Genomic DNA, 25,550 nt, shown 5'->3' with positions numbered 1-25,550 from the left:
TATAAATTTACACTTACTATTAAGACAATTGATATATATGAAAATTATGACTAAAATAATGCAAATGGGAGAGGATAGTATGGTAAAATCCAGCGGACACTCTGTGACACGCTGGGATCGACGGCTTGTGAGTGTTTGTGACTCTGTGACCTCTCTCCCACTCTCCCTCTATAACTTACAACCAGCACAGCACAACACACTCAGGTGCCTTCTTAAGCTCTTCGGAACCAGTCCTATTCATTCAGGAATCATCATCTCTCTCGCCCTCCTTGTTAGTTTAGTCTCCCAGTGTTTACGATTCAGATTCTTCTTTTCTCCTTGATCCGTATTCTGATTCACCATCTCGCCTTTTTGTTTGATCCGCTTTTTCCTTTTTTTTTTTTTGGCAGATCTCGTCCGTTGTTGCGTAATATCTAAAAGCCAGTTGCTATGGATCTCGCTTCGAATCTAGGTGGCAAGATCGATAAGTCCGATGTTCTCACCGCCGTCGAAAAGTAATTTGTCCTCCTCCACCACCCATTTTTTTTGTTTTTTCTTCTTCTCTCCTTAGATTTCGTTCTCGATTCACTTGCAATTCGCGTTTACTTCTCATGCATAATAATGATCTCATATTCTATTTGCCGTATTTCGTTGTTCGTTTGTTTTCTTTTTTTTTTTTGGGTTCAACATTGGATTTGTTAGGTGCAATATCTCCATTTGTTTGGAATCAACGTGTACCTTTTTTTCCATACGTTTTTTCTTTTCTTTTGACCAATTCCAAGAAATCCGTGATGGCATTGGATTTCGCCTCTGTTCTTTTTTTTTTTTTTTTTTTTTTGTCACGGAGCAGAGTTTTCAATACAGCAGACTCTTAATAAGGATGACTGATGAGATATGGTCCCAAGTTTTTTTTTTTTTTTTTTCCCAGCCACCTTTTGACGTGTATTTCACTACTGTCACGTTCTCAAGGGGCCGTACCTATCTTCTTGTCATTGACTTTATTTATGCCAAACTTCTTCTGAGTTTTAAATTTGAAAAAAACAAAAAAAAACAACACAAATTGTTACTTCTAATATGATCACTCTAAGATGTATGTATCATCTGGCCTATTTGGTGGATGGACCTTAGTAATCTTTAGTTTGATTTTGACGCTTCAGGTATGAGCAGTATCATGTCTTCCATGGAGGAAATGAGGAAGAGAGAAAAGCTAATTACACTGACATGGTAAATTCAGAAATGTTTTTTTACATTAATTTTCTTCTTTTCACCACCTTGAGAGTTGTGAGACATACCCTGTTCTTATAATAGTTTTGCCTCTCGGCTTTGATAACACGTGAGATGAATACAATCAAAAGGCATATATGCATTTCTCATCTTTCATTGAGCTACATCATTATTGTTCCTGGATATCATATTCTCTATAGATTTGTATTACTAAACTTGTAAAGACACAAATCATTGCATGTTGGAATGACTATTCCTAATTTCAGGTTAATAAGTACTATGACCTTGCCACTAGCTTTTATGAGTACGGATGGGGAGAATCCTTCCATTTTGCACACAGGTATTTCCTTACTTTTAACTTCTTTAAACATTTCTTTATTGCAGCCTTTAGATACTGATTCTAGTTATATATATATTGATTAGCATGAGTTTTGTGTTTGTAGATGGAAAGGAGAATCTCTTCGAGAGAGCATTAAGCGACACGAGCACTTTCTTGCTCTTCAGCTTGGCATTAAACCAGGACATAAGGTGTGACAAACCTTGACCGCTTGCTTGAAAATGGACCTTTGGCCATTATATGCTCATTTCCTTCATGTTTCTGAATAGGTACTGGATGTAGGATGTGGTATTGGTGGACCGCTGAGAGAAATTGCACGATTCAGGTAAAATGACTACACATACCAAACAGACACACTTTTTTACATAATGTACTTCTACTTTACGTCAGATTAGTAATAGATTTCATGTTTAAGAAGATATGAAGCGTGATTTGTGTTTGCTCTGCTGCAGCAATTCCTCTGTTACCGGACTCAACAATAACGAATACCAGATCACCAGAGGCAAGGTAACATGTCTATTCTTGTAAAAGATGATGCATATCCTGTCATGTAATCATATGGTTTCTGGTCTTTTTCCTTTATGTGTGTTTATGATTCATATTGGCATCCTTTTCTTTGCAGGAACTAAACCGACTTGCAGGTGTCGACAAGACATGTAACTTTGTCAAGGTCAGTTGTAGTCGTAGTGCTTGTGTTTTACTGCATAATTTTTAAGAAAACACCTTGCAATGGGTCACGTGATCAATGTTGTCACTTGTTAATCTTGCAGGCTGACTTCATGAAGATGCCATTCCCTGAAAACAGTTTTGATGCAATTTATGCAATAGAAGCAACCTGCCATGCTCCTGATGCAGTAAGGGAAACTCTAAACAGCTATTTCTGTTGTTTACCTTATGCATCCTGATTCTTCATTATGATCTCAACTACAGTATGGATGCTACAAAGAGATCTACAGAGTGCTGAAACCTGGTCAATGTTTCGCTGCCTATGAGTGGTGCATGACTGATGCATTTGACCCTGATAATGCGGAACATCAGAAAATAAAGGTTTACTGTGCTCCTTTGCATCTATCCTTATAATTTGTTTTTGCTTCTGTCATCAACATGAATACAAACAAAGACCCCCAACTTTGCAGGGAGAGATAGAGATTGGAGATGGTCTGCCTGACATTAGGCTGACAACAAAATGCCTCGAAGCTCTGAAGCAGGCCGGTTTTGAAGTAAGCATCTGACTATAGATCCTCTTTTATTTCCAAACACACCAACATTTGCAACATCTAAAGTACTCTAACATCGTCTGTGTTGGATGAAGGTAATCTGGGAAAAGGATCTAGCCAAGGACTCGCCTGTCCCATGGTACCTACCTCTGGACAAAAATCATTTCTCGCTTAGTAGCTTCCGCCTAACAGCTGTTGGACGGTTCATAACCAAAAACATGGTAATAAAACATGCTCTGACTATCATCTTCCAAAACTCATCAACTATTAGTTGTCATTTATTAAAACTTGTCAATGTTATTTATGGGTGTAGGTGAAGGTGCTTGAATACATGAGACTAGCACCTCAAGGAAGCCAAAGGGTCTCAAATTTCCTGGAGCAGGCAGCAGAAGGATTAGTCGACGGTGGAAGGTGAGAGGATCTCAACTTCATATATTTCAAGATTCAAAAATAGATATCTCTTGTCTTTGTCGGTAAAAATTCTAAACTTGGTTCTTGGAATATTTATACAGGAGAGAGATCTTCACGCCAATGTATTTCTTCTTGGCCCGGAAGCCAGAGTGAGCGGATGAGAGAATGGTATCATCGTAGGTCGACTGAAGTTACCAAATTTCTCAATTTGCTATGTTATGTTCTTCTCTGTTTCGTCTCAATTTGTTGCAATGTTTTGGTGTCTTTTTAGATTTGCAAAGAAGAAAAAAAACCTTGTTGCATATCCTTTATTGACAAATTGTGTACTTTGGATGTTGGGTGCACGGCACTCACGTGTTCGTTCATGTGGGGATTTATATTTTCTTTTTCTCTTTAGATCTCATCAGAAACTCTTTTTGTCGTTTTATGTCGTGATTCTAAAAGTGGGGCCACCGATGGATATGATTTGGACTTTTGGAATCTTTTCATTTTAAATATCCTGAGGCCATCATTAACGCAGAACTCGTCCGGGTCTTGTGGTAATAAACAAAATCCAAATAATACAAATAGTGAATTTATAAGAGATATTCGGTTTCTGCTTAGAGCAACTCCAGTGGTGATTTTTTTGAGGGTACTTATATAAATTGTGGGCCTATATTTAATGCCAAAACATGAAAAGGGGCCCAAATATAAGAGAATCGATCCTGTTTTTAGTAGCTGAAGAAGCTGATAAGAACCGTTACGTGGCACTACGTGATTTGCGGATAGGAAAATAGAAAAAGGAAAAAATGTTATTTTTTTCCCAATTATTTCTTCTTCCCGACAAAAACTTTCTTCGACCTCTCGAGCTCTCCGGCGAAACCAAAGACGATTCGTACCAACTCCGGCCAAATCCTTCATCGTTTGATTTTTCTTAGTAATTCATGAGATTTCTTCGTGTGTGAGATAGAGATGAATTGGGATCGAGGTGAAATCAAACCATGTAAAAGCCCTCTCTTCGACCCAAATCGGCTTCATCGTTTCTCGGCGATCCCTCCTTCGCCTGGACTTTCGAGGTAACTTAAGTGAATAATTGATTGATTTTTTTGGTCTTCCTAACATTTGAGTAGTGTATTCTTATTCGTGAGCTCCCGATTCATGTATTTTGTTAAAGGGTTTGTTTTTTTTTTCTGAAAATTTGATAGGCCGATTGCTCAGCTGGGATTACTTCAATCGTTGCTTCCATTGTATAGTGCGGTGGCTTCTGCTAGATTGACTTCGTGCCTGGGTTAGTCTTTTCATCTCCAATGATTTGCATATCCTTTTAATACATCACCTCAGGTTATGAAATCTTAGGGTTTGTAGTCATATTGTGAATGTATTCAATCGGTCATAGGGTCAACATTCAATTAGTATTGGGATGTAGATGTATGCTCTTGATTTTTTGGTTAAAGTATTGTACTATGGGTTTAACTCATGTCGGATTTGGTGGTTTAAGGTGTAAATCGAGTGAGATTTTTCTGACTTGGTTTAGATCTGCAATGTTTGGTTTTACATTTTCTATATTTAGTATCATATGGTTGGTCATCCCGTTTAAGCTCAGAAATTGGACTTAACTAGTCAAACTAACCTTAAAGAAACAAGCTCAAGTATGTGAGTAGTCATTAGTTTATTGTGACTACAATGGTTTGATTTCAATTGTATACGAATCCAATATTGTTTGAGATTTTCCTTTATTCTCTTGTTAATAGTTTGAGCTGGTTAACAGTCTTTTAATATGGCAATTAAAAATCAAACTTTTTGGTAGTCTAACCGGTCACTAATTTCATTGTACTCTCTTCATGCAATTGGTTTTGCAGGTGCATGTAACTAGGGGTGGAGTCGTGGGTTTAGGAAAATGGCAATGAGTCTGTGAAGTACAACGGGAATGATGAACAATGTGGTGGAAGCAGTTGAAGCCATCTTACTCTTCCGGAAGGTATATCTTCTATCTGTTGTTATGTCTACTTTTTGATTATCTTAGATAAACTGACAAGGAGCTTATAATATATATTAGTTTACAGTTAGATTTGTGATGCTTATGCAAGTTCCAATCTTTTATTATCTCTAGTATATACCCTTTCCTCACAAGATAGATACAAGAACTAACCAGTTGTGGATAATGTATTATGGCTAGGCGATTGCCTTTACATTCTAAGGTACAGAAAATTGAAAGCCGAACACGTGAACAAAAAAGCAAAACAGAGGGAAGAGCATGGAAACCAGTTTCTATTGGTTTGCAAAAGAAGGTATAAATTGATGTGGAATTATATTGTCTTGTATATAATGGAAGAGCATGAATCACTTTTCTTTCTTTCTCTATGTTTCTACATAGGATAAAATTGATATAAATAACATACTGTAACTCATGACTTATTTTCGGTAGGTGGTGGGACTGCATCGCATTGCCAGAAGATGTTGATCTTTCTGATGAAGGAGCCTTCAGGATGCAAATAAAGAATCTTGCATATACGGTAAGTGTTTCATTTGTACATAACTACAAATGTTTTTTATTAATAACTACACTTATTTTGATTGATCAATTAAAAAATTGGCTGCTGCTTATAAATTTAAATGAAGTGTTTGGTTAGGCTAATGTAGTTGGCTGCTAGTTTAAAATTTAATTGAAATGTTAGGTTAGGATACTGTAGTGGGTTGGATTGTGATTCTTTGGTTGGAAAAGTGATTTTCTTAAGTATGTGATTGTGATTGTTATTGTTTGGCTGGATTGTGATTGTTAGTAAAAAATAAAATTTATTCTCTCTATATGATTGCTTTTGAAAATAGTGTTGACTTTAAGAAAAGTGTGCTTGAAAAGTGTATAGATCTTGTTTGTAGTGTGTACTCTCTGAAACTGTACTTTAAAGTGTTTATATTTTCTGTTATAGTCATCAAAACGTTTATTAAGCTTTGAAGATTTTGTGTTGTCTAATCGTGTATCTTTCTATGTATAAACAAAGATTTTGATCTTTATAAACCAAAGTAAAACACTGATATTAACTCTTCTCAGTTTTTAACATTTCCTTAATATTAACTCTTCTCAGTTTATCTTTCTCTTAAAACACAACTAATGACTTCCAGAAACCCTTTCAATTTTGCTCAACCTAATTTTATGGACTTGTTGAGTTCTCAACAGGATTCTAACACTTCTGATTCTAATCCTCTTCTTCCAAATTCTACACAAACGCCTTTCTCTTCTCAGCCTAACCATTTTAGCTCCCCTTTCTCTTCTCAGCCTAACCATTTTAGCTCCCCTTTCTCTTCTCAGCCTCTCCATTTTAGCTGTCCATCTGTCCCTGAAGAGTCTATTCAACTTAGTGGTGATGAGAATGAAGCTGAGGGAGGTAAAGGAAGTAGGATGAGGTGGACTAACCAGGAAGATGTGAAGCTGATAAGTGCCTGGTTAAATACCAGCAAGGACCCTGTTGTGGGTAATGAGCAAAGGGTTGATTGCTTCTGGAAGCGCATTGCAGCCTATTTCCAAGCAAGTGAGGGAGTATCCACTAGAGGGCCTGTGCAATGTAAGGCTAGGTGGGGTAAGATTAACAAAGATGTTAACAAGTGGGTTGGCTGTTACACACAAGCTTCTGCAAGAAAGAAGAGTGGAGAATCTGAAGATGATGTCTTGTCATTGGCACATGTGCTTTACAAGAATGACATGAAGAAGGCATTTAATCTTGGCCATTGCTGGAGGGAGCTCAAACATGATCAGAAATGGAACATGGCTGACTGTAGCTCTAAGAGGAGCAAGCTTGATGCAGAGGGAGCTTACTCGTCTAGTTCAACAAATGATGGAGTTGAGGTGAGGCCTCCTGGTGTTAAAGCTTCCAAGAAGAAAGGGAAGACACCTGCAATAAGTAATGATGTTGAGGATAGTGGAAAGGTTAAGCTTGATAGAATCATAGCCATGAAGGATAAGGAACAAGCTGCTAAAGAAAGGCAAGGCAAGATGAAAGTGCTTCAATGTCTTCTTAACAAGACTGACCTAACACCAGCTCAAGTTATACTTAGAGATAAGCTACAAGACCAAATGTTCAGTGACACTTAGGTTATATTCTCCTCTTTGATAAGCCAACTTACTTCTTGTCATTAATCTGCTAATAATGTGTTGGTTTTCTCAATAATGTGCTAATAATGTTCTGTTATTGTGCTAATAATGTTCTGTTTTTGTGCTAATAATGTGTTGCATATATTCTCTTCTTTCATAGTTGCTGTTTTTTGTCAAAAATGTGCTAATAATGTTCTGTTATTGTGCTAATAATGTGTTGCATATATTCTCTTCTGAAGTAGTCGCTGTTTTTGTCATTAATCTGTGTTTTGGTTTGCTGTGTTTCAGGTTTTGTCTTGGAGTGTCATGGACAACCTGTGAAGTTGTAATCTGAAACGGTGGGTTGTCATGGACAGGTAAAGTGAAGTGAAGCTGTTTTGGTGTGAAGAGTGAAGCTACTTTGTTGTCTTCTGAATTGTTTTTTTGTCATTCACATGTAAAGTGAAGTGAAGGTGGGTTGGTGTCTTCTGAAGAGCTTTGGTCTCGTCTGTAACAGTTAAATGTCTTGTGAAGCTTTTTTGTGTCGTGTGTTGTGCTTGCTAGTCTTGTGAACTTATTTTGGTGTCATCTAAGTCACTGGATGTAACCCGTGTAGTGGTTACAATAAACCCGTGAAGTGCTTTGTTTTTTTTTTGTCAACTAGTAGGTCTGTTCTATATATTTCCCATCTTCTACTCAGTCCTCTCATTCTCAGCCTTTATTTCAGTTTAAATCCCACAAATCGAGTGTCTTTGTAAAATAACATTCTCAGCCTTTATTTCAGTTTATTTCAGTTTTTCACATTCGCATGTCTATTTGATTATAATCTTTCTTTTCCTCAGTTTTTAACAAATACAAGTCAAAACACCCAATTGTAGTAAACCCAAAAGCAAAACCCAAAATCATTACCTAAGTCTCAAAAAAGTTTTAAAAAAACATCTCAAACCGCCTTACACCAAAACAAGATGTCAAATTCGAGCTATGATGAAGAGATGGAGGAAGAGGTTGATGAAATGATAGAGGAGGAAGTTGACAACATTGTTGAGGAGATTCAACACCATTACATTCATACAGAAGATGTACCATCTCCAATATTCAGAAGAAATTACGTTGATAGAGATCGGGAAGGAGGCCACATTCAGTTATGGAATGATTACTTTAGTGAATCTCCAACTTACACTAACGCTATGTTCCGCCGACGGTTTAGAATGAATAAACCGTTATTCATGCGTATTGTTAATATTATGGAGAATGGAGTCCCGTACTTCGTCCAAAGACGAGATGCAACTGGAAGACTCGGTCTTTCCGCGCTTCAAAAATGTACGGCAGCGATTCGGATGATGGCATACGGATGTGCGGCAGATGCTGTGGATGAGTATTTACGTCTTGCTGAAACCACTGCGCACAAATGCCTTGAAGCTTTTGTAGACGGAGTAATAACTTTTTTTGGAGATGAGTACCTCCGAAGGCCTACGGCAGAAGACCTCCAACGATTATTGAATATTGGAGAACATCGCGGATTTCCCGGAATGGTAGGGAGCATAGACTGTATGCATTGGGAGTGGAAAAATTGTCCAACAGCATGGAAAGGACAATATTCACGTGGATCTGGAAAACCGACAATCGTACTAGAGGCAGTGGCATCTCAAGATTTATGGATTTGGCACGCATTTTTCGGACCACCAGGTACATTAAATGATATAAATGTTTTGGACCGCTCACCAGTGTTTAATGATATAGTTGAAGGTCGAGCTCCAAGAGTTACCTATGTTGTCAATGGACGACAATACAAAATGGCGTATTACCTCACCGACGGTATCTATCCCAAATGGGCTGCTTTCATCCAATCAATTACACTTCCACAAGGTCAGAAAAACCAACTCTTTGCTGAACGTCAAGAATCATGTCGAAAAGATGTAGAGCGTGCATTTGGAGTCTTGCAAGCTCGTTTTGCAATAGTCAAGAATCCCGCCCTTTTTTGGGATAAGAAAAAAATCGGAAAAATAATGAGAGCATGTATCATATTGCACAACATGATTGTGGAAGACGAACGACATGAATACGGTTTTTACAATCCCTCGGAGTTCTATCAAGAAGAAGGAAGCGGTACTTCACATGTGGACTTATCGTATTCTACAGATATGCCATCGAATCTCACTAATATGATGGGCATTCGAAATGACGTTCGTGATACGAAAATGCATGAACGTCTAAAAAAAGATTTGGTTGAGCATCTTTGGCAAAAATTCGGCTCATCCCAACAATAAAACCATGTTCGTTTCTTTTCTCAATTCCCATTTACTCTTTTGCAATTTATGTACGTCTTTTTAAATGTTTGTATAATATGTTTCCAATTATGGATTATGTAAAATATGTTTCTTTATTTCTAATGTAATATATGTAATTTTAATTTTTCCAATTTAGTATCATTTGTTTCCAATTATGAATAATGTCAAATTTTCTTTCAAATGTAATATATATAATTTATATTTTCCAATTTTGTATAATATGATTCTAATTTCTGAATTTTGTAAAATTTTCATCTTTCTTTTTAATGTAATTTATGTAAATTTAATTTTTAATTGTTAATTTGCATTATTTATTAATTTAGTTTAAATTTTAAAAAATTATATTATAATAATGCTTAAGTACCCATGAATTGGATCATGAGTGGAAGGCTTTTTTCTTTACCATTTCTAATTGATTTTTTTTAATTAGTTTTATTAAAGTTTAATGAAGCATTTAATGTTAAGTACCCTTAAGATGGATGATGAGTGGAGTTGCTCTTAAGACTCTTTGAGGGAGGAGTCTTAATGCCAGGTGTTTAATTGTGATAGGGTTTTGATTTTTTTTGGAAAAGAAAATATTAATATGTTCTGAAAGAAAAAAACAAAATCCCCAATGACAAAATCGATCTCTCCTTCACCACCTCCTCCACCGCCTTCTTCTTCTCTACCACAGCCGGAGCAAGAACAGGAACATGAACAGCCTCCGCAACGCCGTGAGAGAGATTCACGTGAGCGGCGTGACAACAGAGACCTTGAACGCCGTGACCGTGACCGTTCGCCTCTCCCACCGCCTCGTAGGGATTACAAGAGACGTCCTAGTTTGAGTCCTCCGCCACCGTATAGAGATAGGCGCCGTGGTGGTAACCGTGGTGGCTATGGGCCTCTGGATAGAAGGTAATCTTTTTTTCCTCTGCTCAGTGAAAATTTTGGATCTTCTTTGCTGTAACACATTGCTCACACTTCCATTGGAATTATATCGAAGTTAATTTGTTACCGATTGAACTATAATTCAAAGTTATATGGAAACTGTGTTTTGATAGAAGGATAATGTAAGTTGCATTTATTTTTAAGTTGAGAGAACCTGTATTACACGTTTGCACTTGTGAGACATGTTTAAGAGGACTGTAATCGGACGTTCTAATAAATTGAGACTTGTGGTTCATCTGATTAGTATGATTCTTAGTCATAGCTTCGTAATTTTTTCTCTATATGCTGTGTATTGAAAACAGTTAGAGTAACTTATTCACAATTCTATTTCTGAACATGCTGTGTATTGAAAACAGTTAGAGTAATTTAAATTTAAAATTTTAAAATTATATTAACATTATTATATTATTAAAATTTTAAGATCCTAGAAGTTTAACCTATAATCACCTCTAAATCAAAGATTCTTAACTTATTCTTTAACATTATTAATATTCATATATTACTCTAAGATACATCTTCACAATTATACCCATAACGATGCTCTGATGCCTGAGCTGACCAGCGGCTGCGCCTCACCCTTAATTTTAGGAAGCATACACGTTCGTCCTCTTGACCTCTTCCATTTGTATATATTTTTTTTTGAGACAGGGAAAAATGAATAGAAATCTTTAGTCATGGATTGAAAATTTGTCTGTTCGAGTAGTTCCATATTGCAAACCAAGAGCAAAAAAGACGTGGAACGGTACAAATCCTTAATTATAGAAAGTGCAACATGGATTGGAATCACAAAATAAAACCGGTACATATAATAACTGGCATTTGGGCCTAAGCAAGTAAGGTTCACTAGTTAATGAGCCACAATAAGTAGTTTATTGGGTTAGGGCATAAGAATATTCAGGCCTGGCCTTGATAAAAGATGACATTTGGGGAAGAAAACAAAAGCCCTTTTTTGATGATGCCACATGATTTAATACAGATAGAGATATATAAAACCCGTGTACGTAAGCGCGTTTAAGACACGCGTTCCATAGTAGTAGAAGTAGAAGTATTCTCACAGCTCTCTCTCTCTATATAAATAAACCAAAACGAAACGAAATCGTAACAAACCTCTCCTCTCTCGCCCAGCAAACAACCAAGCATTTGTATAGAGAGTATAGATGTCGACCGCTTCCGTCATCATCATCGGCGCCGGAATCTCCGGTTCGTGTATACCATCCAATACTTGTGTTGTAACTATCTTCGTACGTGGCTTGATGATAACTAACGATATTTATTTATTATTATTATTTGATAAAAAAAACAGGGATATCGGCGGCTCAGGTGCTGGTGGAGAAGGGAGTGGAAGACGTATTGATACTAGAGGCAACGGAGCGGATCGGTGGACGAATACGAAAGGAAGAGTTCGGTGACGTGCCGGTAGAGCTTGGCGCCGGTTGGATAGCGGGTGTCGGTGGTAAAGAGTCCAATCCTGTTTGGGAGCTCGCCTCCCGTTTTAACCTCCGTACTTGCTTTTCCGATTACACCAATGCTCGTTTCAACATCTACGATCGAAGGTCTCCCATTTCATCCCTCCTCAAGAATTATATATTTATTTTTATGTTTCTTCTTTTTTTAAATCGTATTCACGTTGCAGTGGTCAAATCTTTCCTATTGGAATCGCTGCTGATTCGTATAAGAAAGCTGTTGACTCGGCGATTTCTAAGCTTAAGAGTCTTGAATGTGCCGCCGGTCAAGTAGCTGAAGAAGAAGCTCCTTCGTGCGTCTTTGATCCTCTCTGTTTTTTTTTTTTTTTTTTTTTATCCTCTGTTTTTACTATAAAATAGAGTTTGTGTGTCGATTCTAATGATTTGTTGTTTAGGTCACCGAAGACACCAATAGAACTCGCCATTGACTTTATCCTGCATGATTTCGAGATGGCTGGTGAGACTAGATTATACCGTACGTATAAGTTAACTAAGTATTATTGCGGCTTGATTGATTTATTTGTGTGTTTGCAGAGGTTGAGCCAATATCAACATATGTCGACTTTGGTGAAAGAGAGTTCTTGGTTGCTGATGAAAGAGGCTACGAATGTTTACTTTATAAGATGGCCGAGGACTTTCTCTTTACCTCGCATGGAAACATCTTGGACAACCGCCTCAAACTCAACCAGGTTCAAATTCTTCTTCTTCTTCTTCTTCTTGATTAAGGTTACTGTCAAAATCATTGCTTATCTAGATTGCTGATAATATATTTTAGTCATCAGGTTTGAGTTGAAAGAGTATATATTTTGAACGTTTTAAGTAGGAAAGCTACTTTTGCTTTTTTTTTTAGTTATTGTTACTCTATTCGGTTGATTTGATTTGCATTATCTCTTTCTTCTTTTCCTGCTAAGGTTCTCTCAGCCTTTGGTTTCTAGTGGAATTGATTACACCCCCAGGTCATTGTAGCTTTATATATCTATATATATTTCTCTTTTGTATACTAGTAGTATAAATTTGATGGTCTTGAGAGTCGATATTTGTATTTGTAGGAAGAGCAATAGCATTATTGTGGGGTCTGTGCATGAGTGAACGTGTTTTATTTATTGCCCCTCTCACACTCGTAGACCAGCTGGCTTTGATTAAACGTTGAAAGCTGTGTGAATATATATTACTAGTACTAGTCTATATTAGTGTGTGATTGAAGCTGTGGGATCAATTAATGGGATGCATGCAGGTGGTTAGGGAGGTGCAGCAGTCTAGGAATGGGGTAGTGGTGAAGACTGAGGATGGTTCCGTGTATGAAGCTAATTATGTGATCGTGTCTGCCAGTATAGGTGTTCTCCAATCCAATCTTGTCTCTTTCCAGCCCTCTTTACCCGTTAGTTTTATCTTCCTCCTTGATTCTTCTCTTAATTATTGTCATAATTTATGATTAACTACTCATTCGTCTTTATCTTTCTATATGCTTTTTTAAACAAAGATACAAGGTGGAGATTTTTTAATCATTCAATGTGCATGAATCTAGGATAATATTAAACTTTCATTAGCCAATAGGTATCGAAAGTCAAAACTTTTGGTGTCACTCAAATTAAATGAGAACCAGGATTGTTTCTCTTTGTTCTATAGACTATAGTGTAAGTATATTTTTAATCAAAACCATGCACCAGATTAAATACAGTGGGTTCACTTATGCATGGTTGACCTGACCCACAGAATTCAAGAGTAGCAAATCCGCAGTTCAAAGTTGCTTGTGATATTCTTACTATCCAAAATGATTCTTTCTTTTGTCAGAGATGGAAAACAGAAGCTATACAAAAATGTGACGTGATGGTGTACACCAAGATCTTCCTCAAGTTCCCTCACTGTTTCTGGCCATGTGGTCCTGGTCAAGAGTTTTTCATCTATGCGCACGAACAACGCGGCTACTTCACCTTTTGGCAGGTTTATTTCCTTTCCTCAATAATTTTGACTACTAGTATGAAATAGTTGTTTGTTAATCTCGATGCATCTTTTTTGTTCGTTGCACTTAAGGGCGAAACGTGGCACATGCACTCTCTAATCTTCAAATTAAAAACACCTGGGGTCCCTTTGATTTAACCAAATCTTTGCTTTTAATTATCTTGAGTGTGTCTAATCCTAGCGGCTTGGTCCATGAGGTCTCAAGACTAGAAGAATCATCCACACAACACCATATTATATTGTGTATGCTGCATATATAGTTGCATATAACATTTAGCTTTTATTATTACTATATACAACTTACTTGCTTTCTCCTCTCCTCTCCAGCTAGCTTGCTTATTTATATATCTTAATCTAATTACTGCTTTGTTTATGATCAGCACATGGAAAATGCGTACCCGGGTTCTAATATTCTGGTGGTGACGTTGACTAACGAACAGTCAAAGCGCGTGGAAGCTCAATCAGACCAAGAGACGCTCAAAGAGGCAATGACTGTTCTCAGGGACATGTTTGGGTCCAACATTCCTTACGCAACCGACATTCTTGTCCCCAGGTGGTGGAACAACCGGTTTCAACGCGGTAGCTACAGTAACTACCCTATGATATCTGATAACAAGCTCCTACAAAATATCAAGGTAACAACACACCTTTTGTTTTTATTGAGCCACACACACACACACACGTCTTTCATGTATGTAAGACGAGTTTTGGGGTTTTCAGGCCCCAGTTGGACGGATATTCTTCACAGGAGAACACACAAGTGAAAAGTTCAGTGGGTATGTACATGGAGGATACCTTGCAGGAATGGAGACAAGTAAATCTTTGTTGGAAGAGATGAAGCAGAGTTTGTTGTTACAACCTTTACTCGCCTTCACCGAGTCTCTTACGCTAACACAACAACAGACTCAGACTCCTAACTCTCAAATCTACACAAATGTCAATTTTATCTCAGGCAGAAGTTAGAAACCCTGCCCCTTATTCATTTTATTTCATTCTTTTAAGCTACTCTTGAGAAAACTCATGGGAAGTATTTACACAATAGATGCCTTGAAATAGCTAAGGCATCTCCTTTTGCTTTGACCCCATATATCTCTGATGAACTTTGTTGCCATTTGTGTGACTTCATTATCCATTCTCTTCGCCATTTTTCTATCTTAAATTTCTTCTTATCTCGTAAGCTTTTAATCATTTCACTGAAATACAACGTCGCTCGGGGTAGGTAGTAGTCTTCAAGTAAACCACTCCAGAACTTGTTTCCTGATGATGAGCATGATCACAAATTAGAATGGTTTTTACAAAGCACTATCTACTGAAAATCTTTGTAAGTATAAATTCGTACCATAATCATGAAGCTTGCTCTGGTTCACATCTTTGGAGTCATACCACATCGTCACTTGCGTTCTCGCGTTCCACTCATACTGTCCACAAGAAAACTCAGGTATAAGCAAGTAATTTACTTCTTCTACCTGCATGAACAACAAAATTGATGTTACACCTGTTTCCTTTCATCATCGTTTCTGGCCAGCTTCTTAGCACTTTCAAGCCATGTTCCCAGAAGGAAATTATTATCTGAAGCAAGCAAAACGTCCATGTCCTTCATAATCTCAAGAAACTTCTCACTCAATCGTCTTAACCTTCCAATATCTTTCTTTACAAAAGCGGTCACTGCTTCGATGTACACCTGGTTTGCTAGCTTCGATAAAACTTGACGCGTCAAATCGACCATATCATACCTGCAAGCAAAACCCTTAGGAATATGTTTCTCATGCGAAATAGTAGATACTTTACTTACACTAGCATCTACCTATATGTTAAGCTCCTTGACAGATCATCCCCAGCTTCCAGGAAAAGTTTGAGAGCTTTGATCACCTCTTTTGTAGAATACCATAAATGGGCCTTGGGAAAACCAGAGATATTATCTTGAAACAAGAATCTTCTTTTTGTTTCATATGGAGCAGTGGAGGTCATATATGACTCTGTTTCTTTTGATTCATCTTGTACAGAACAAGATGGATCCCAGTCCGGAAGCTTGACTATGAAATCTGTGTTGTGATCCTAAAACAGAGAATATTAAAAGCAAGTTTCCTATGAATTATGGAGCAGATCCTAAGATAATGCGGTAGAGACTGAAACAAAACGTACTGCAATTCCATCCGTGCAATTGTAGATAGTGTGGTAGAGAATCTCCCAAGCGGCCTCAATTTGATGATTTTCTTTCATGTATCTTCTGCGTGCATAGCTCTTCAACCATTTCTATAAAAAGAATATTAAATATAGTATGTATGAAACGGATTGTGCAAACACTTCAAGTGTCGCTTGAAGAGTGTATACTGTGTAGGCATTACCTGTACATTAACTTTCTCATCTCGAAATGCCATTTCAGAAGTTAGCTCGTAAACAACCGGGTTCTGCTCTATTCCTTCCATGCACATTCCTACACCAACCTAGGTGACACACAAAAAGAAGATTAAGTTTCCAAGCAGAGAAAATAGCCTCACCAAAGTGTATTTATAAGATTAAAAATGTGAAAACATATTGTGAAAGTTAACCATGGTTGAGTTTTTGCTGACACGAGCATCAACCGGTCCCGAAGAAATTGAATCAAGAACACCATACATTTCAATGTTGCCTCCAAAATTGTGAAGCATGCACCTAGAATTCATCCAGTTTCAGTAAAAATACGTAAAAATACAACTGTCCACAGACTAAGAAGGAACCCCCATACAATGATATACCAGATATAAGGAGTTCTGTAAAATTGGATGGAAGTGTTCCATATTGGTTTGACCTCAGCATATAGATCAAGAACTATCATTTTGCCAAAGGGAACCGAATGTAAGAGCGCCTGCAGATAGCAAGAGAGGCTATGGTGATGAATAAGAAAAGTCATTTTTTAATATAATACATTAGATTCATCAGCAGTCACAATTGGATGTTTACTTTCATCTGGGGTGGCTTCCAGAATGTTGAGTCCGAACTAAAAAGCCAACCCTGCACATAGGTGGGATTCAAGTAAGCAAGTAATCAGAAATGGAGACTTTCCTACCCTGTCATTCTAGATTGCTGCAACTCCAATATTAATACGGTAAAAACTGTGGGTTAACAAACTTCTGGAAAGCATCCAAAAGTATGAACACCACCGAGAATAATGTTGGAAAAGGGCATACTTGCATTAACCATACAGCATTCTTGTTTCCTTTTGACATAGCTTTGTACACTGCAGCTCCTAGTGAAGATATATAACCAGGTTCACTTGTTGGAGGAGTATTTTCATTGAAAGTATCGCTGCATTAGCACAAGTAGTCAATAGCTAAGCTAATTAAGAACAATATCATCATTACTCCGTACAAAGAGAGTTAGCTTTTTCGTGGATCATTCATTTCCGCGGAAGAACTTTTTCACCAAAAATTACCTGAGTCCGAAAAAACTAGAAAGAGGTGCAAGAAATAATATACCTCAAGTGTGCAAATTGAAGAAAATTACCAGTTATAGATGTTTGTAACCTCTCCATATTCTGAGACAGTAACAGTGTAAGATATAAGGCATATATACGTATAACTACTATATTAAAAAAACTTTGATAAGATGGATAAGTATGTGTCTAATTTTATAACCAGCTTTCAAAGGATTACATATTTTGCCAAGATTATAGAAACAGAAATAGCTTCAGGGTACCTTCAATTTGTTGTTTAATAAAAGCCTCTCCAATGTCAATAAAGAGAGGGTCAGAAGGATTCAGAAGGTAAGTGCAACACCAGCGAGAATCACCATCCACCGTGTTCCTGAGGAGAAACAGAACACAAGTGGTAAAGTTATTTATGCGAAGCCAAAATAGTAGAAAACTTGCATATATGTATTTCTCATCACCCAGCTCAAAAAAAGTAACAATAGGATTAAAAAGTTTAGGGGAATGATTATGGAAGGAAAACATACCAGTTATCAAGTCGTGTTATATTTGCCCCGGGATATATCTTTCTCAAAGCTGATGGAACATTGCCTGAGAATGATGGAAGCACTAGGAAAAGAGGAAACAAAAGAAAATAAGATGCTCTGAGAAAAATCTATTGAGTATATGAAAAGAGAAGAAAGTGGTTGTTCCTTGTACCTGGAGTCATGCCAAGCTTCAGCATCTGAGAAAGTATCTGCTTCTGCAAAAGCAACTGGTCGCGTAGCCAGTTTTTTGATAATGGACCACCCCACCTGTAAAGCAGATGATGTAGTGAGAGATAAATCTAGCTCAGAAGGAGCACTGAAGATAGGAGCCTGAAAATAAAAGAGATCATGTTATATACGCGTGAAGATTTCCCATGCGAGCCCAAGCAAGAAACGCTGGTCCACCAAAATAATCATCAAGATCTTCTCTGCTGATATTGAACCTCTAACAAAGTTAATATAGAACTTGGTTAGTATATATAAACTTACCCAGTTATAACCAATTTAAAAGACTGGAAAAGCCAATCATGTCTCAGACAACAGTTACTATCACAGACTTTCGAATTTTTCATTCTCGTGCAATCTGACAAGAATTAGAAACCATTTTTTTTTTACCTTGAAAACTTTTTGCCAAATAGCTTCTTGCCCAGTGAATGCTAGAGGCAAGTTAATTCCTTGCAATGCCATCCAGTCAATCTCTCTCTGCCATCTCTCCCATCCCCACCAAACATATGAATCTACAAGTAAACAAGAAAGCAGGAGCAGCTATGTGGTGTGAGTGATTCACTACAAAACCATTGACACGTGAGGAATTTTGATATCACGAAGCATATATATATGTCTTACAGCTAGATGTAACAACATTTTGGTAATAGTTCCAAGGGACAGGACGCCTAATCAAGATGCGTTTAGAATCTAGACGAGGTAGATGCCCAGGTTGTGGAACAGAGGCAATCTGAATGCCACCAGTCTTGTCCCAAGAAACATGAGCATTACATTTATACTTCAAATACCAATGCAGCCCAGAAGCAATCTCAACTCCAGTTGTGCCTTTAATCCTGAAAATACAAGTTAGAAAATGAACAAAATTGGAAGAGAAGAACCTCAAGTAAAATTTGATCCCTCATCAAGAAATATACTTACACAATTTCAGGTCCAAATCGTCTCGTGCCGTCATAGTTTTCAATTAGAAAGCAGCTACTGCCATCACAAACATTCTATTGATACCAAAAAAGAAAAAACAATCACTACAGCAAAATAACACACCACTAGCATAACAGGATTAAAGGAAAAAAGGAGGAACCTTTGAGATAATTCTGAAATCAAAACTGTGAAAATGGGCAGGAAGCAGTCTCTGCAATAAACCCTTTGCTGCTGATTCTTGTACAGACCGAGTTGGTCGTAGAGAATCCAAACGGTCAAGCAGATTCTCGATAGTAGGATGTTGCTTTGAGAAAGATTGAGAGTGAAGAGAAAAAATCCACAAAACCAACAAAACCAATTTGATGGAACGCATGCTGATACTCTTCAGTCTTCGTCCACTACCCAGGAAGCAAATGATCAAGTAAAAATAGCCGGATAATATTTAATTTCATATTGTTATCAGTTTTTTTTTCAAATACTCAATAAACCGCAGTAAACCAAACTAACCGAGTCTGTTTTCACTTTCCAATTTTATTGCAAAAAGTAGCCTGTGTTTTTTTTTTTTTTTTTTTTTTATCTTGTTGAGTTAAACCCTAATATATGAGTGCTTCTTTCTTTCTGGGGTTTTAAATCTGCTTCCTGGATCTGTAGCTCCCAAGTTCGTTTAAGTTTATAGCGAAATGAAAAATTTGAAGCTTTTCTCGGAGGTTTCGCAGAACATCCAGTTGCAGTCATCTGAAGAAGTTGTACGGTTCGCAGCCTATGACATCGACCAAAGTCGCTTATTTTTCGCATCTTCTGCTAATTTCGTTTACACCCTTCAACTCTCTTCCTTTCAAGTAAGCCTTCGTTTCCTCTTTGGTTCATCCTGTTTTTGTTGCGAAGGAAGCTGACTGAGAAAAAAAAGTTGGGAAATTGGGCCAAAGATTGTTTTTTTTTTTTTAAGTTCCCGTTGATTCAAGTTTCTTGTGGATGAACTAGCAAGTGAACTTAGGGAGTAGGGTCTGTTTAAATTGAAAGTCTTTCTCCTATGTTATGGTGTTTCTTTCTCTTGAATTGATTTCTTTAGTCATAATGTGGCAGAATGGAAGAGCTGGGGCAAAAAACGCTTTGTCTGTGGAGGTTTGCAGTCTCGATACGGAGCCCGGGGATTTCATCACGGCCTTCGATTATCTCGCTGAGAAGGAGTCTCTATTAATTGGGACTTCTCATGGGCTTCTGCTGGTGCATAATGTGGAGAGCGATGTGACTGAGCTAGTCGGAAATATTGAAGGAGGTGTCAAGTGTATCTCTCCTAGTCCGACTGGAGATCTACTTGGATTGATTACTGGTCTTGGGCAGTTGCTTGTAATGACTTATGATTGGGTTTTGATGTACGAGAGGGCACTTGGAGAGGTTCCTGAAGGTGGTTACGTACGTAAGGACACCTTACCTTCTTGTCAATTTGTCTGTATAAGGGTCAAAACTATGGTTTTAGTTGGAAATTATCTTGAGCACCTTCTGTTCATTTGCTAACCATGTGTATTTTATACTGTTTTAGGTGAAGCAGATGATTTGTCTGTAAATTGTGCGGGTATTTCCATTTCCTGGAGAGGTGATGGAAAATATTTTGCGACTATGGGTGAGGTTTTAGAATCCGGTTCTATGTCTAAGAAGATTAAGATATGGGACAGTGATTCTGGTGCTTTGCAGTCTTCTTCAGAAACAAAAGATTTCATGCAGGGGATTCTTGAATGGATGCCAAGTGGGGCAAAAATCGCAGCTGTTTATAAGAGGAAGTCTGATGATGGCGGTTTATCAATTGCTTTCTTCGAGAGGAATGGACTTGAGAGGAGCTCGTTTAGAATCGGTGAACCAGGGGATGCTACAGTATCATGTGAAACTCTGAAATGGAATTCTGCATCAGATCTTCTTGCAGGGGTTGTTAGTTGCAAAACATATGATGCCATTAGGGTGTGGTTCTTTAGTAACAACCACTGGTACCTGAAACAGGAGATTAGGTATCCAAGGGAAGCTGGGGTAACGTTCATGTGGGATCCAACAAAGCCACTGCAGTTAATATGTTGGACTCTGTCAGGGCAGGTGACCGTTCGCAACTTTATGTGGCTAACAGCGGTCATGGAGGACTCAACAGCCTTTGTCATAGATAACTCCAAGATACTGGTGACACCATTATCTTTGTCCTTGATGCCACCTCCTATGCATTTGTTCAGCCTTAGTTTTTCTTCTGCGGTCAGAGATATAGCATATTACTCAAGGAATTCTAAGAATTGTCTGGCTGTGTTCTTATCAGATGGAAACCTGTCTTTTGTTGAGTTTCCTGCACCGAATACTTGGGAAGATCTCGAAGGCAAAGTCGTCAATGTGGAAATTTCAGACTGTAAAACAGCACTGGGGTCTTTTGTACATCTTCTATGGTTGGATGGCCACTCACTTCTGTGTGTCTCTGCTTATGGTTCTAGCCACAACACATGTCTCTCTTCGGCAGCTTATGAGACAGATCTTCATGGTTCGTATTTACAAGAAGTTGAAGTAGTCTGTTATGAGGATCATGTTCCTGATCAAGTGACTTACTCTGGCTTTAAGGCTAGCGTTATTTTCCAGACACTTCTCGAATCACCGGTCATGGCTCTTGCCTGGAATCCTAGTAAGCGTGATTCAGCCTTCGTGGAGTTTGAGGGTGGGAAAGTGCTTGGATATGCATCACGATCAGGAATTTTGGAAACTCGTATTAGTGATGATAGTGTATGTTTTTCATCGACATGTCCTTGGGTGAGGGTGGCGCAGGTTGATGCTGGTGGGGTACATAAACCCTTGATATGCGGGCTTGATGATATGGGTAGACTGTATATCAACGGGAAGAGCCTATGTAATAACTGTAGCAGTTTCTCATTTTATTCAGAGTTGGCCAATGAAGTGGTTACCCATCTGATTATTTTGACCAAACAGGATTTTCTCTTTATTGTCGATACCAAGGATGTACTGCAGGGCGATCTGTCTCTTGGAAACGTATACTTTGTTATTGATGGTAGAAGGCGAGATGAGGAAAATATGAGCTATGTTAATATTTGGGAAAGAGGTGCAAAAGTAATAGGAGTCCTCAATGGAGATGAAGCTGCTGTCGTATTACAAACTATGCGGGGGAATCTCGAATGCATATATCCCAGAAAGCTGGTCCTCTCTTCCATTACGAATGCGTTAGCTCAGCAACGGTTCAGAGATGCATTAAACTTGGTTAGGCGTCACAGAATCGACTTTAATGTTATCGTGGATCTATATGGGTGGCAGGCATTTCTACAATCAGCTGCAGAATTTGTTGAACAAGTAAACAATTTGAACCATGTTACAGAATTTGTTTGTGCCATGAAGAATGAAGATGTTACAGAAACACTGTACAACAATTTTTCCTTTTCCAAAAAGGGGGACAAGGTTTTTCAATTGAAAGATCGTTGCAGTAACAAAGTATCATCAGTTCTACAGGCAATTAGGAAGGCCCTTGAAGAACATATACCAGAGAGTCCATCAAGGGAACTCTGTATTTTGACCACTCTTGCACGAAGTGATCCACCAGCTATTGAAGAATCTCTTATGAGGATAAAATCTGTTCGTGAAATGGAGTTGCTAAATTCTTCTGATGATATAAGGAAAAAGTCTTGTCCATCTGCAGAAGAAGCCTTGAAACATCTTCTGTGGTTATTAGATTCTGAGGCTGTCTTTGAAGCTGCCTTAGGTCTTTATGATCTGAACCTTGCAGCTATTGTGGCACTCAATTCCCAACGTGATCCAAAAGAATTTCTACCTTATCTTCAAGAGCTGGAAAAAATGCCTGAATCCCTGATGCATTTCAACATTAACATTAAGTTGAAACGGTTTGATAGTGCTCTTAGGAACATTGTATCAGTAGGGGATGGCTACTTTCCTGATTGCATGAACTTAATAAAGAAAAACCCTCAACTTTTCCCCCTGGGCCTCCAGCTTATTACTGATCCCGAAAAGAAAGAAACTGTTCTAGAGGCCTGGGCAGATCATCTCATTGATGAAAAACGTTTTGAAGATGCTGCGACTATGTACCTATGCTGCTGTAAATTGGAAAAGGCTTCAAAGGCATATCGTGAATTCGGTGATTGGAGTGGGGTACTCAGAGTGGGGGCACTGATGAAATTGGGTAAAGATGAGATCTTGAAATTGGCATACGAACTCTGTGAAGAGGTCAACGCTCTTGGGAAACCAGCAGAAGCAGCAAAAATAGCTCTTGATTATTGCAGAGATATAAGTGGTGGAATTAGTTTGCTTATCAATGCGAGGGAATGGGAAGAGGCGTTAAGGGTTTCATTTTTGCATACAGCAGATGGCTCAGTGGTGAAGAGTTCTGCTCTGGAGTGTGCTAGTGGTCTAGTAAGTGAATTCAAAGAATCAATAGAAAAGGTAGGAAAATATTTGACTCGCTATTTAGCTGTTCGGCAGAGACGTTTATTGCTTGCAGCAAAGCTCAAATCTGAGGAGCGGTCTGTAGTTGATCTTGACGAAGACACAGCTTCAGAAGCAAGTAGTAACCTGAGTGGAATGAGCGCCTATACTTTGGGGTATATCCTTTCATTTGTCTTTATTCTCTAAGTCTTCGTCTTATTCTTGTAGTCTTTATCTATGTGGATTTTTTCTCAGTTGATCTTACATATTTAAAACTAAAACGGAGCTGAACTAGGTATTGATTGTTTTTAGAACATGAGCTCATATTTAAGGTTTTCTGATGACTTCAACATGTTTTCTGATTGTGTGCTCGATTAACTAGCATCTAATTATATGCATGAAGATTCCAAGACAGATATTTTTGTATTGGTAAAGTGGTAAACTTTAGGGTGGGAGTTTAATGCATGATTGTTGAGCCTGCTAGCTGAAAGCTGATGATTGAAAAGAAGGTTGAGCATATTCTGGATTTCTTTGGGTGTTGATTAAGCATTTGAAAGGACAAGATTAATGACAGGTTGAATTCTTGGGTGCTGGGTAGAGAATTAAGATTTTTCTGGGGAATCAAAGTCTAGAATGTATTTGTTTTGTGGATTAAATAGGGAAACAGTCAAAGTAATTTGGATCTTAACTTAAAAAGTTTTTCTTTTTCTTTTTCTGATGCTATTATTTCAGGACAAGGAGAGGGTCTGCTGCTTCAGTCAGCTCAAGCACGGCTACTAGCAGGGCAAGAGACTTGAGGCGCCAGAGGAAGAGTGGGAAAATCCGCGCTGGCAGGTAAATACATCTTTTATGGAAATTAATCGGTATCAATGAAGAGCAAAAATGTAAGAAACTTGGGGTAAAAATGCAGTGCGGGTGAGGAGATGGCTCTTGTTGATCATTTGAAGGGTATGCGAATGACCGATGGAGGAATGCGAGAGCTGAAGTCGTTGTTGATATGTCTGGTAACACTTGGTGAAACGGAGTCAGCACAGAAGTTACAACAGAGTGCAGAGAATTTCCAGGTCTCGCAAGTATCTGCTGTAGAGCTAGCACAGGATACAATGTCCAGCGAGATTGTAGATGAAGAAGTTTATTGCTTTGAACATTACGCTAAGAAGACAAGATCCACAGCACGAGAGTCTGATACCTTTAGCTGGATGCTTAAGGTCTTCATTAGCCCATGAAATTCTCTAGATCGGTTTCTGACTTAATAAGCTATATCAACAAGCCTGTGCTTTTAAAACATCAAACCTTCATCTACCATTTTGGCTCTTTCCTATTGTTACCGTTTTACACAGTGAAGAGATTAAATATGCATCTGCTCCAGTTTTGTTCATCGCTTAAGATTCATGTGTTGAACAATGTAGGTTGTTAGGAAAATTGACCAATGCTCCATTTGTGATAATAACGATAAAAATCCGACTGGTAGGTTTAGTTTACTAAAATGAATCGTGTATAATTAATATTACTCTGTCTATGACTATGAGTGTGATTGGTGATGTTATATTGCCAATCAAAACTGAGCATGCAAGCACTTAAAATCTAGTGAAAGGTTTAGCTATTCACATGCGCGAAAGAAAGAAAGAGGCAAAAGATAGTAAAAACGAATTCATGCCACCGATGCAGTGCATCAACCAGCCTAGACTAATTGAAACAGCAATCTATTATATTCTAAAATAGTCAAAAAGAAACAAAAAAAAAACGTAGTGATAGATGAATGTCTTTTTTTGTTTGGTTAAGTACTTGTCGCCACATCTTTGCTCAAAATATCAGTCTTTTCACTCTGGTTAACACCATGATTCGCAAAGGGAAAGAAAATATCGAAGTCCAACGGTCATGAATCCATAGAGACAGACCATATAACAACATCTTTACGTCCGTCTTTTGCATGGACTAAAATGTCTTTCTTACAGAACCGCGAGTGTTGAACATATAGACTAAACAGTAAACACATATAAGCAGAGCAATTCGTATCGCGCGTGAAAGTGTACGATGGAAATATAAAAACGTGGTGTGTGTTTTTGTCAAACAACGTGATGTGTGTTAGCAGTTTAGGTGCGCTTTTTCTCATAATTTTCTGGTTTATAAGAACTGAATAGATCATCTTTTAATGAAATAATACAATTTAATTATCCTCAAACACAATTATATTGTTTTAGTCACACAAAATATCAG

At 37.9% G+C, this 25,550-nt stretch overlaps 5 protein-coding genes across 10 annotated transcripts; 4 read left to right on the top strand and 1 right to left on the bottom strand.

Annotated features, from left to right (window-relative positions):
- The first annotated feature begins 157 nt into the window (after positions 1-157).
- LOC17882375 (cycloartenol-C-24-methyltransferase) lies at positions 158-3,564 on the top strand. 2 transcript variants are annotated; one of them, XM_006289123.2, is made up of 14 exons: positions 158-271; positions 390-494; positions 1,137-1,203; positions 1,470-1,543; positions 1,647-1,731; positions 1,810-1,865; positions 1,993-2,047; positions 2,163-2,210; positions 2,311-2,394; positions 2,471-2,587; positions 2,677-2,760; positions 2,853-2,978; positions 3,071-3,168; positions 3,270-3,564. In XM_006289123.2, exons 2-14 carry the CDS (start codon positions 430-432, stop codon positions 3,319-3,321), a joined length of 1,011 nt encoding a protein of 336 aa, XP_006289185.1. In that variant the 5' UTR covers positions 158-271; positions 390-429; the 3' UTR covers positions 3,322-3,564. The 2 variants fall into 2 exon arrangements, with proteins under 2 accessions (XP_006289185.1, XP_023637433.1); XM_023781665.1 differs by having other exon boundaries at positions 191-275.
- Positions 3,565-4,006: 442 nt separating this feature from the next.
- On the top strand, positions 4,007-9,639 carry LOC111830208. 3 transcript variants are annotated; one of them, XM_023781777.1, is made up of 7 exons: positions 4,007-4,223; positions 4,353-4,435; positions 5,007-5,125; positions 5,324-5,435; positions 5,573-5,660; positions 7,523-7,590; positions 7,677-9,639. In XM_023781777.1, the coding sequence occupies exon 7, from the start codon at positions 8,179-8,181 to the stop codon at positions 9,478-9,480; it is 1,302 nt and encodes a 433-aa protein (XP_023637545.1). In that variant the 5' UTR covers positions 4,007-4,223; positions 4,353-4,435; positions 5,007-5,125; positions 5,324-5,435; positions 5,573-5,660; positions 7,523-7,590; positions 7,677-8,178; the 3' UTR covers positions 9,481-9,639. The 3 variants fall into 3 exon arrangements, with proteins under 3 accessions (XP_023637545.1, XP_023637544.1, XP_023637546.1); XM_023781776.1 differs by having other exon boundaries at positions 7,523-9,639; XM_023781778.1 differs by lacking the exons at positions 4,007-4,223; positions 4,353-4,435; positions 5,007-5,125; positions 5,324-5,435; positions 5,573-5,660 and adding an exon at positions 7,022-7,234 and having other exon boundaries at positions 7,523-9,639.
- Positions 9,640-10,315: 676 nt separating this feature from the next.
- LOC17884351 (polyamine oxidase 1) lies at positions 10,316-14,926 on the top strand. Of its 2 annotated transcripts, XM_023781401.1 has the most exons (10): positions 10,316-10,395; positions 11,554-11,628; positions 11,732-11,981; positions 12,062-12,184; positions 12,287-12,348; positions 12,426-12,580; positions 13,126-13,269; positions 13,683-13,832; positions 14,231-14,485; positions 14,571-14,926. In XM_023781401.1, exons 2-10 carry the CDS (start codon positions 11,586-11,588, stop codon positions 14,811-14,813), a joined length of 1,425 nt encoding a protein of 474 aa, XP_023637169.1. In that variant the 5' UTR covers positions 10,316-10,395; positions 11,554-11,585; the 3' UTR covers positions 14,814-14,926. The 2 variants fall into 2 exon arrangements, with proteins under 2 accessions (XP_023637169.1, XP_023637170.1); XM_023781402.1 differs by lacking the exon at positions 13,126-13,269.
- LOC17881932 (alpha-N-acetylglucosaminidase) lies at positions 14,808-19,347 on the bottom strand. Its single transcript, XM_006287027.2, has 19 exons — positions 19,087-19,347; positions 18,927-19,000; positions 18,630-18,841; positions 18,399-18,520; positions 18,143-18,228; positions 17,956-18,050; positions 17,784-17,865; positions 17,526-17,632; positions 17,334-17,364; positions 17,018-17,135; positions 16,791-16,841; positions 16,586-16,695; positions 16,400-16,502; positions 16,196-16,294; positions 15,993-16,103; positions 15,655-15,905; positions 15,346-15,583; positions 15,190-15,268; positions 14,808-15,107 (listed from the first exon to the last, which is right to left on the bottom strand). Exons 1-19 carry the CDS (start codon positions 19,297-19,299, stop codon positions 14,869-14,871), a joined length of 2,421 nt encoding a protein of 806 aa, XP_006287089.1. The 5' UTR covers positions 19,300-19,347; the 3' UTR covers positions 14,808-14,868.
- Positions 19,348-19,530: 183 nt separating this feature from the next.
- Positions 19,531-24,711, top strand: LOC17882681 (elongator complex protein 1). 2 transcript variants are annotated; one of them, XM_006286843.2, is made up of 5 exons: positions 19,531-19,765; positions 20,010-20,343; positions 20,467-23,509; positions 24,066-24,167; positions 24,244-24,711. In XM_006286843.2, exons 1-5 carry the CDS (start codon positions 19,607-19,609, stop codon positions 24,557-24,559), a joined length of 3,954 nt encoding a protein of 1,317 aa, XP_006286905.1. In that variant the 5' UTR covers positions 19,531-19,606; the 3' UTR covers positions 24,560-24,711. The 2 variants fall into 2 exon arrangements, with proteins under 2 accessions (XP_006286905.1, XP_023637168.1); XM_023781400.1 differs by lacking the exon at positions 19,531-19,765 and having other exon boundaries at positions 20,247-20,339.
- Positions 24,712-25,550: the final 839 nt, after the last annotated feature.

Source organism: Capsella rubella, unplaced genomic scaffold (assembly GCF_000375325.1).
Source record: "Capsella rubella cultivar Monte Gargano unplaced genomic scaffold, Caprub1_0 scaffold_6, whole genome shotgun sequence".
Lineage (NCBI taxonomy): Eukaryota > Viridiplantae > Streptophyta > Magnoliopsida > Brassicales > Brassicaceae > Capsella > Capsella rubella.
Note: the sequence above shows the minus strand (reverse complement) of the source record. Positions and strands in the feature narration are given on the sequence as shown.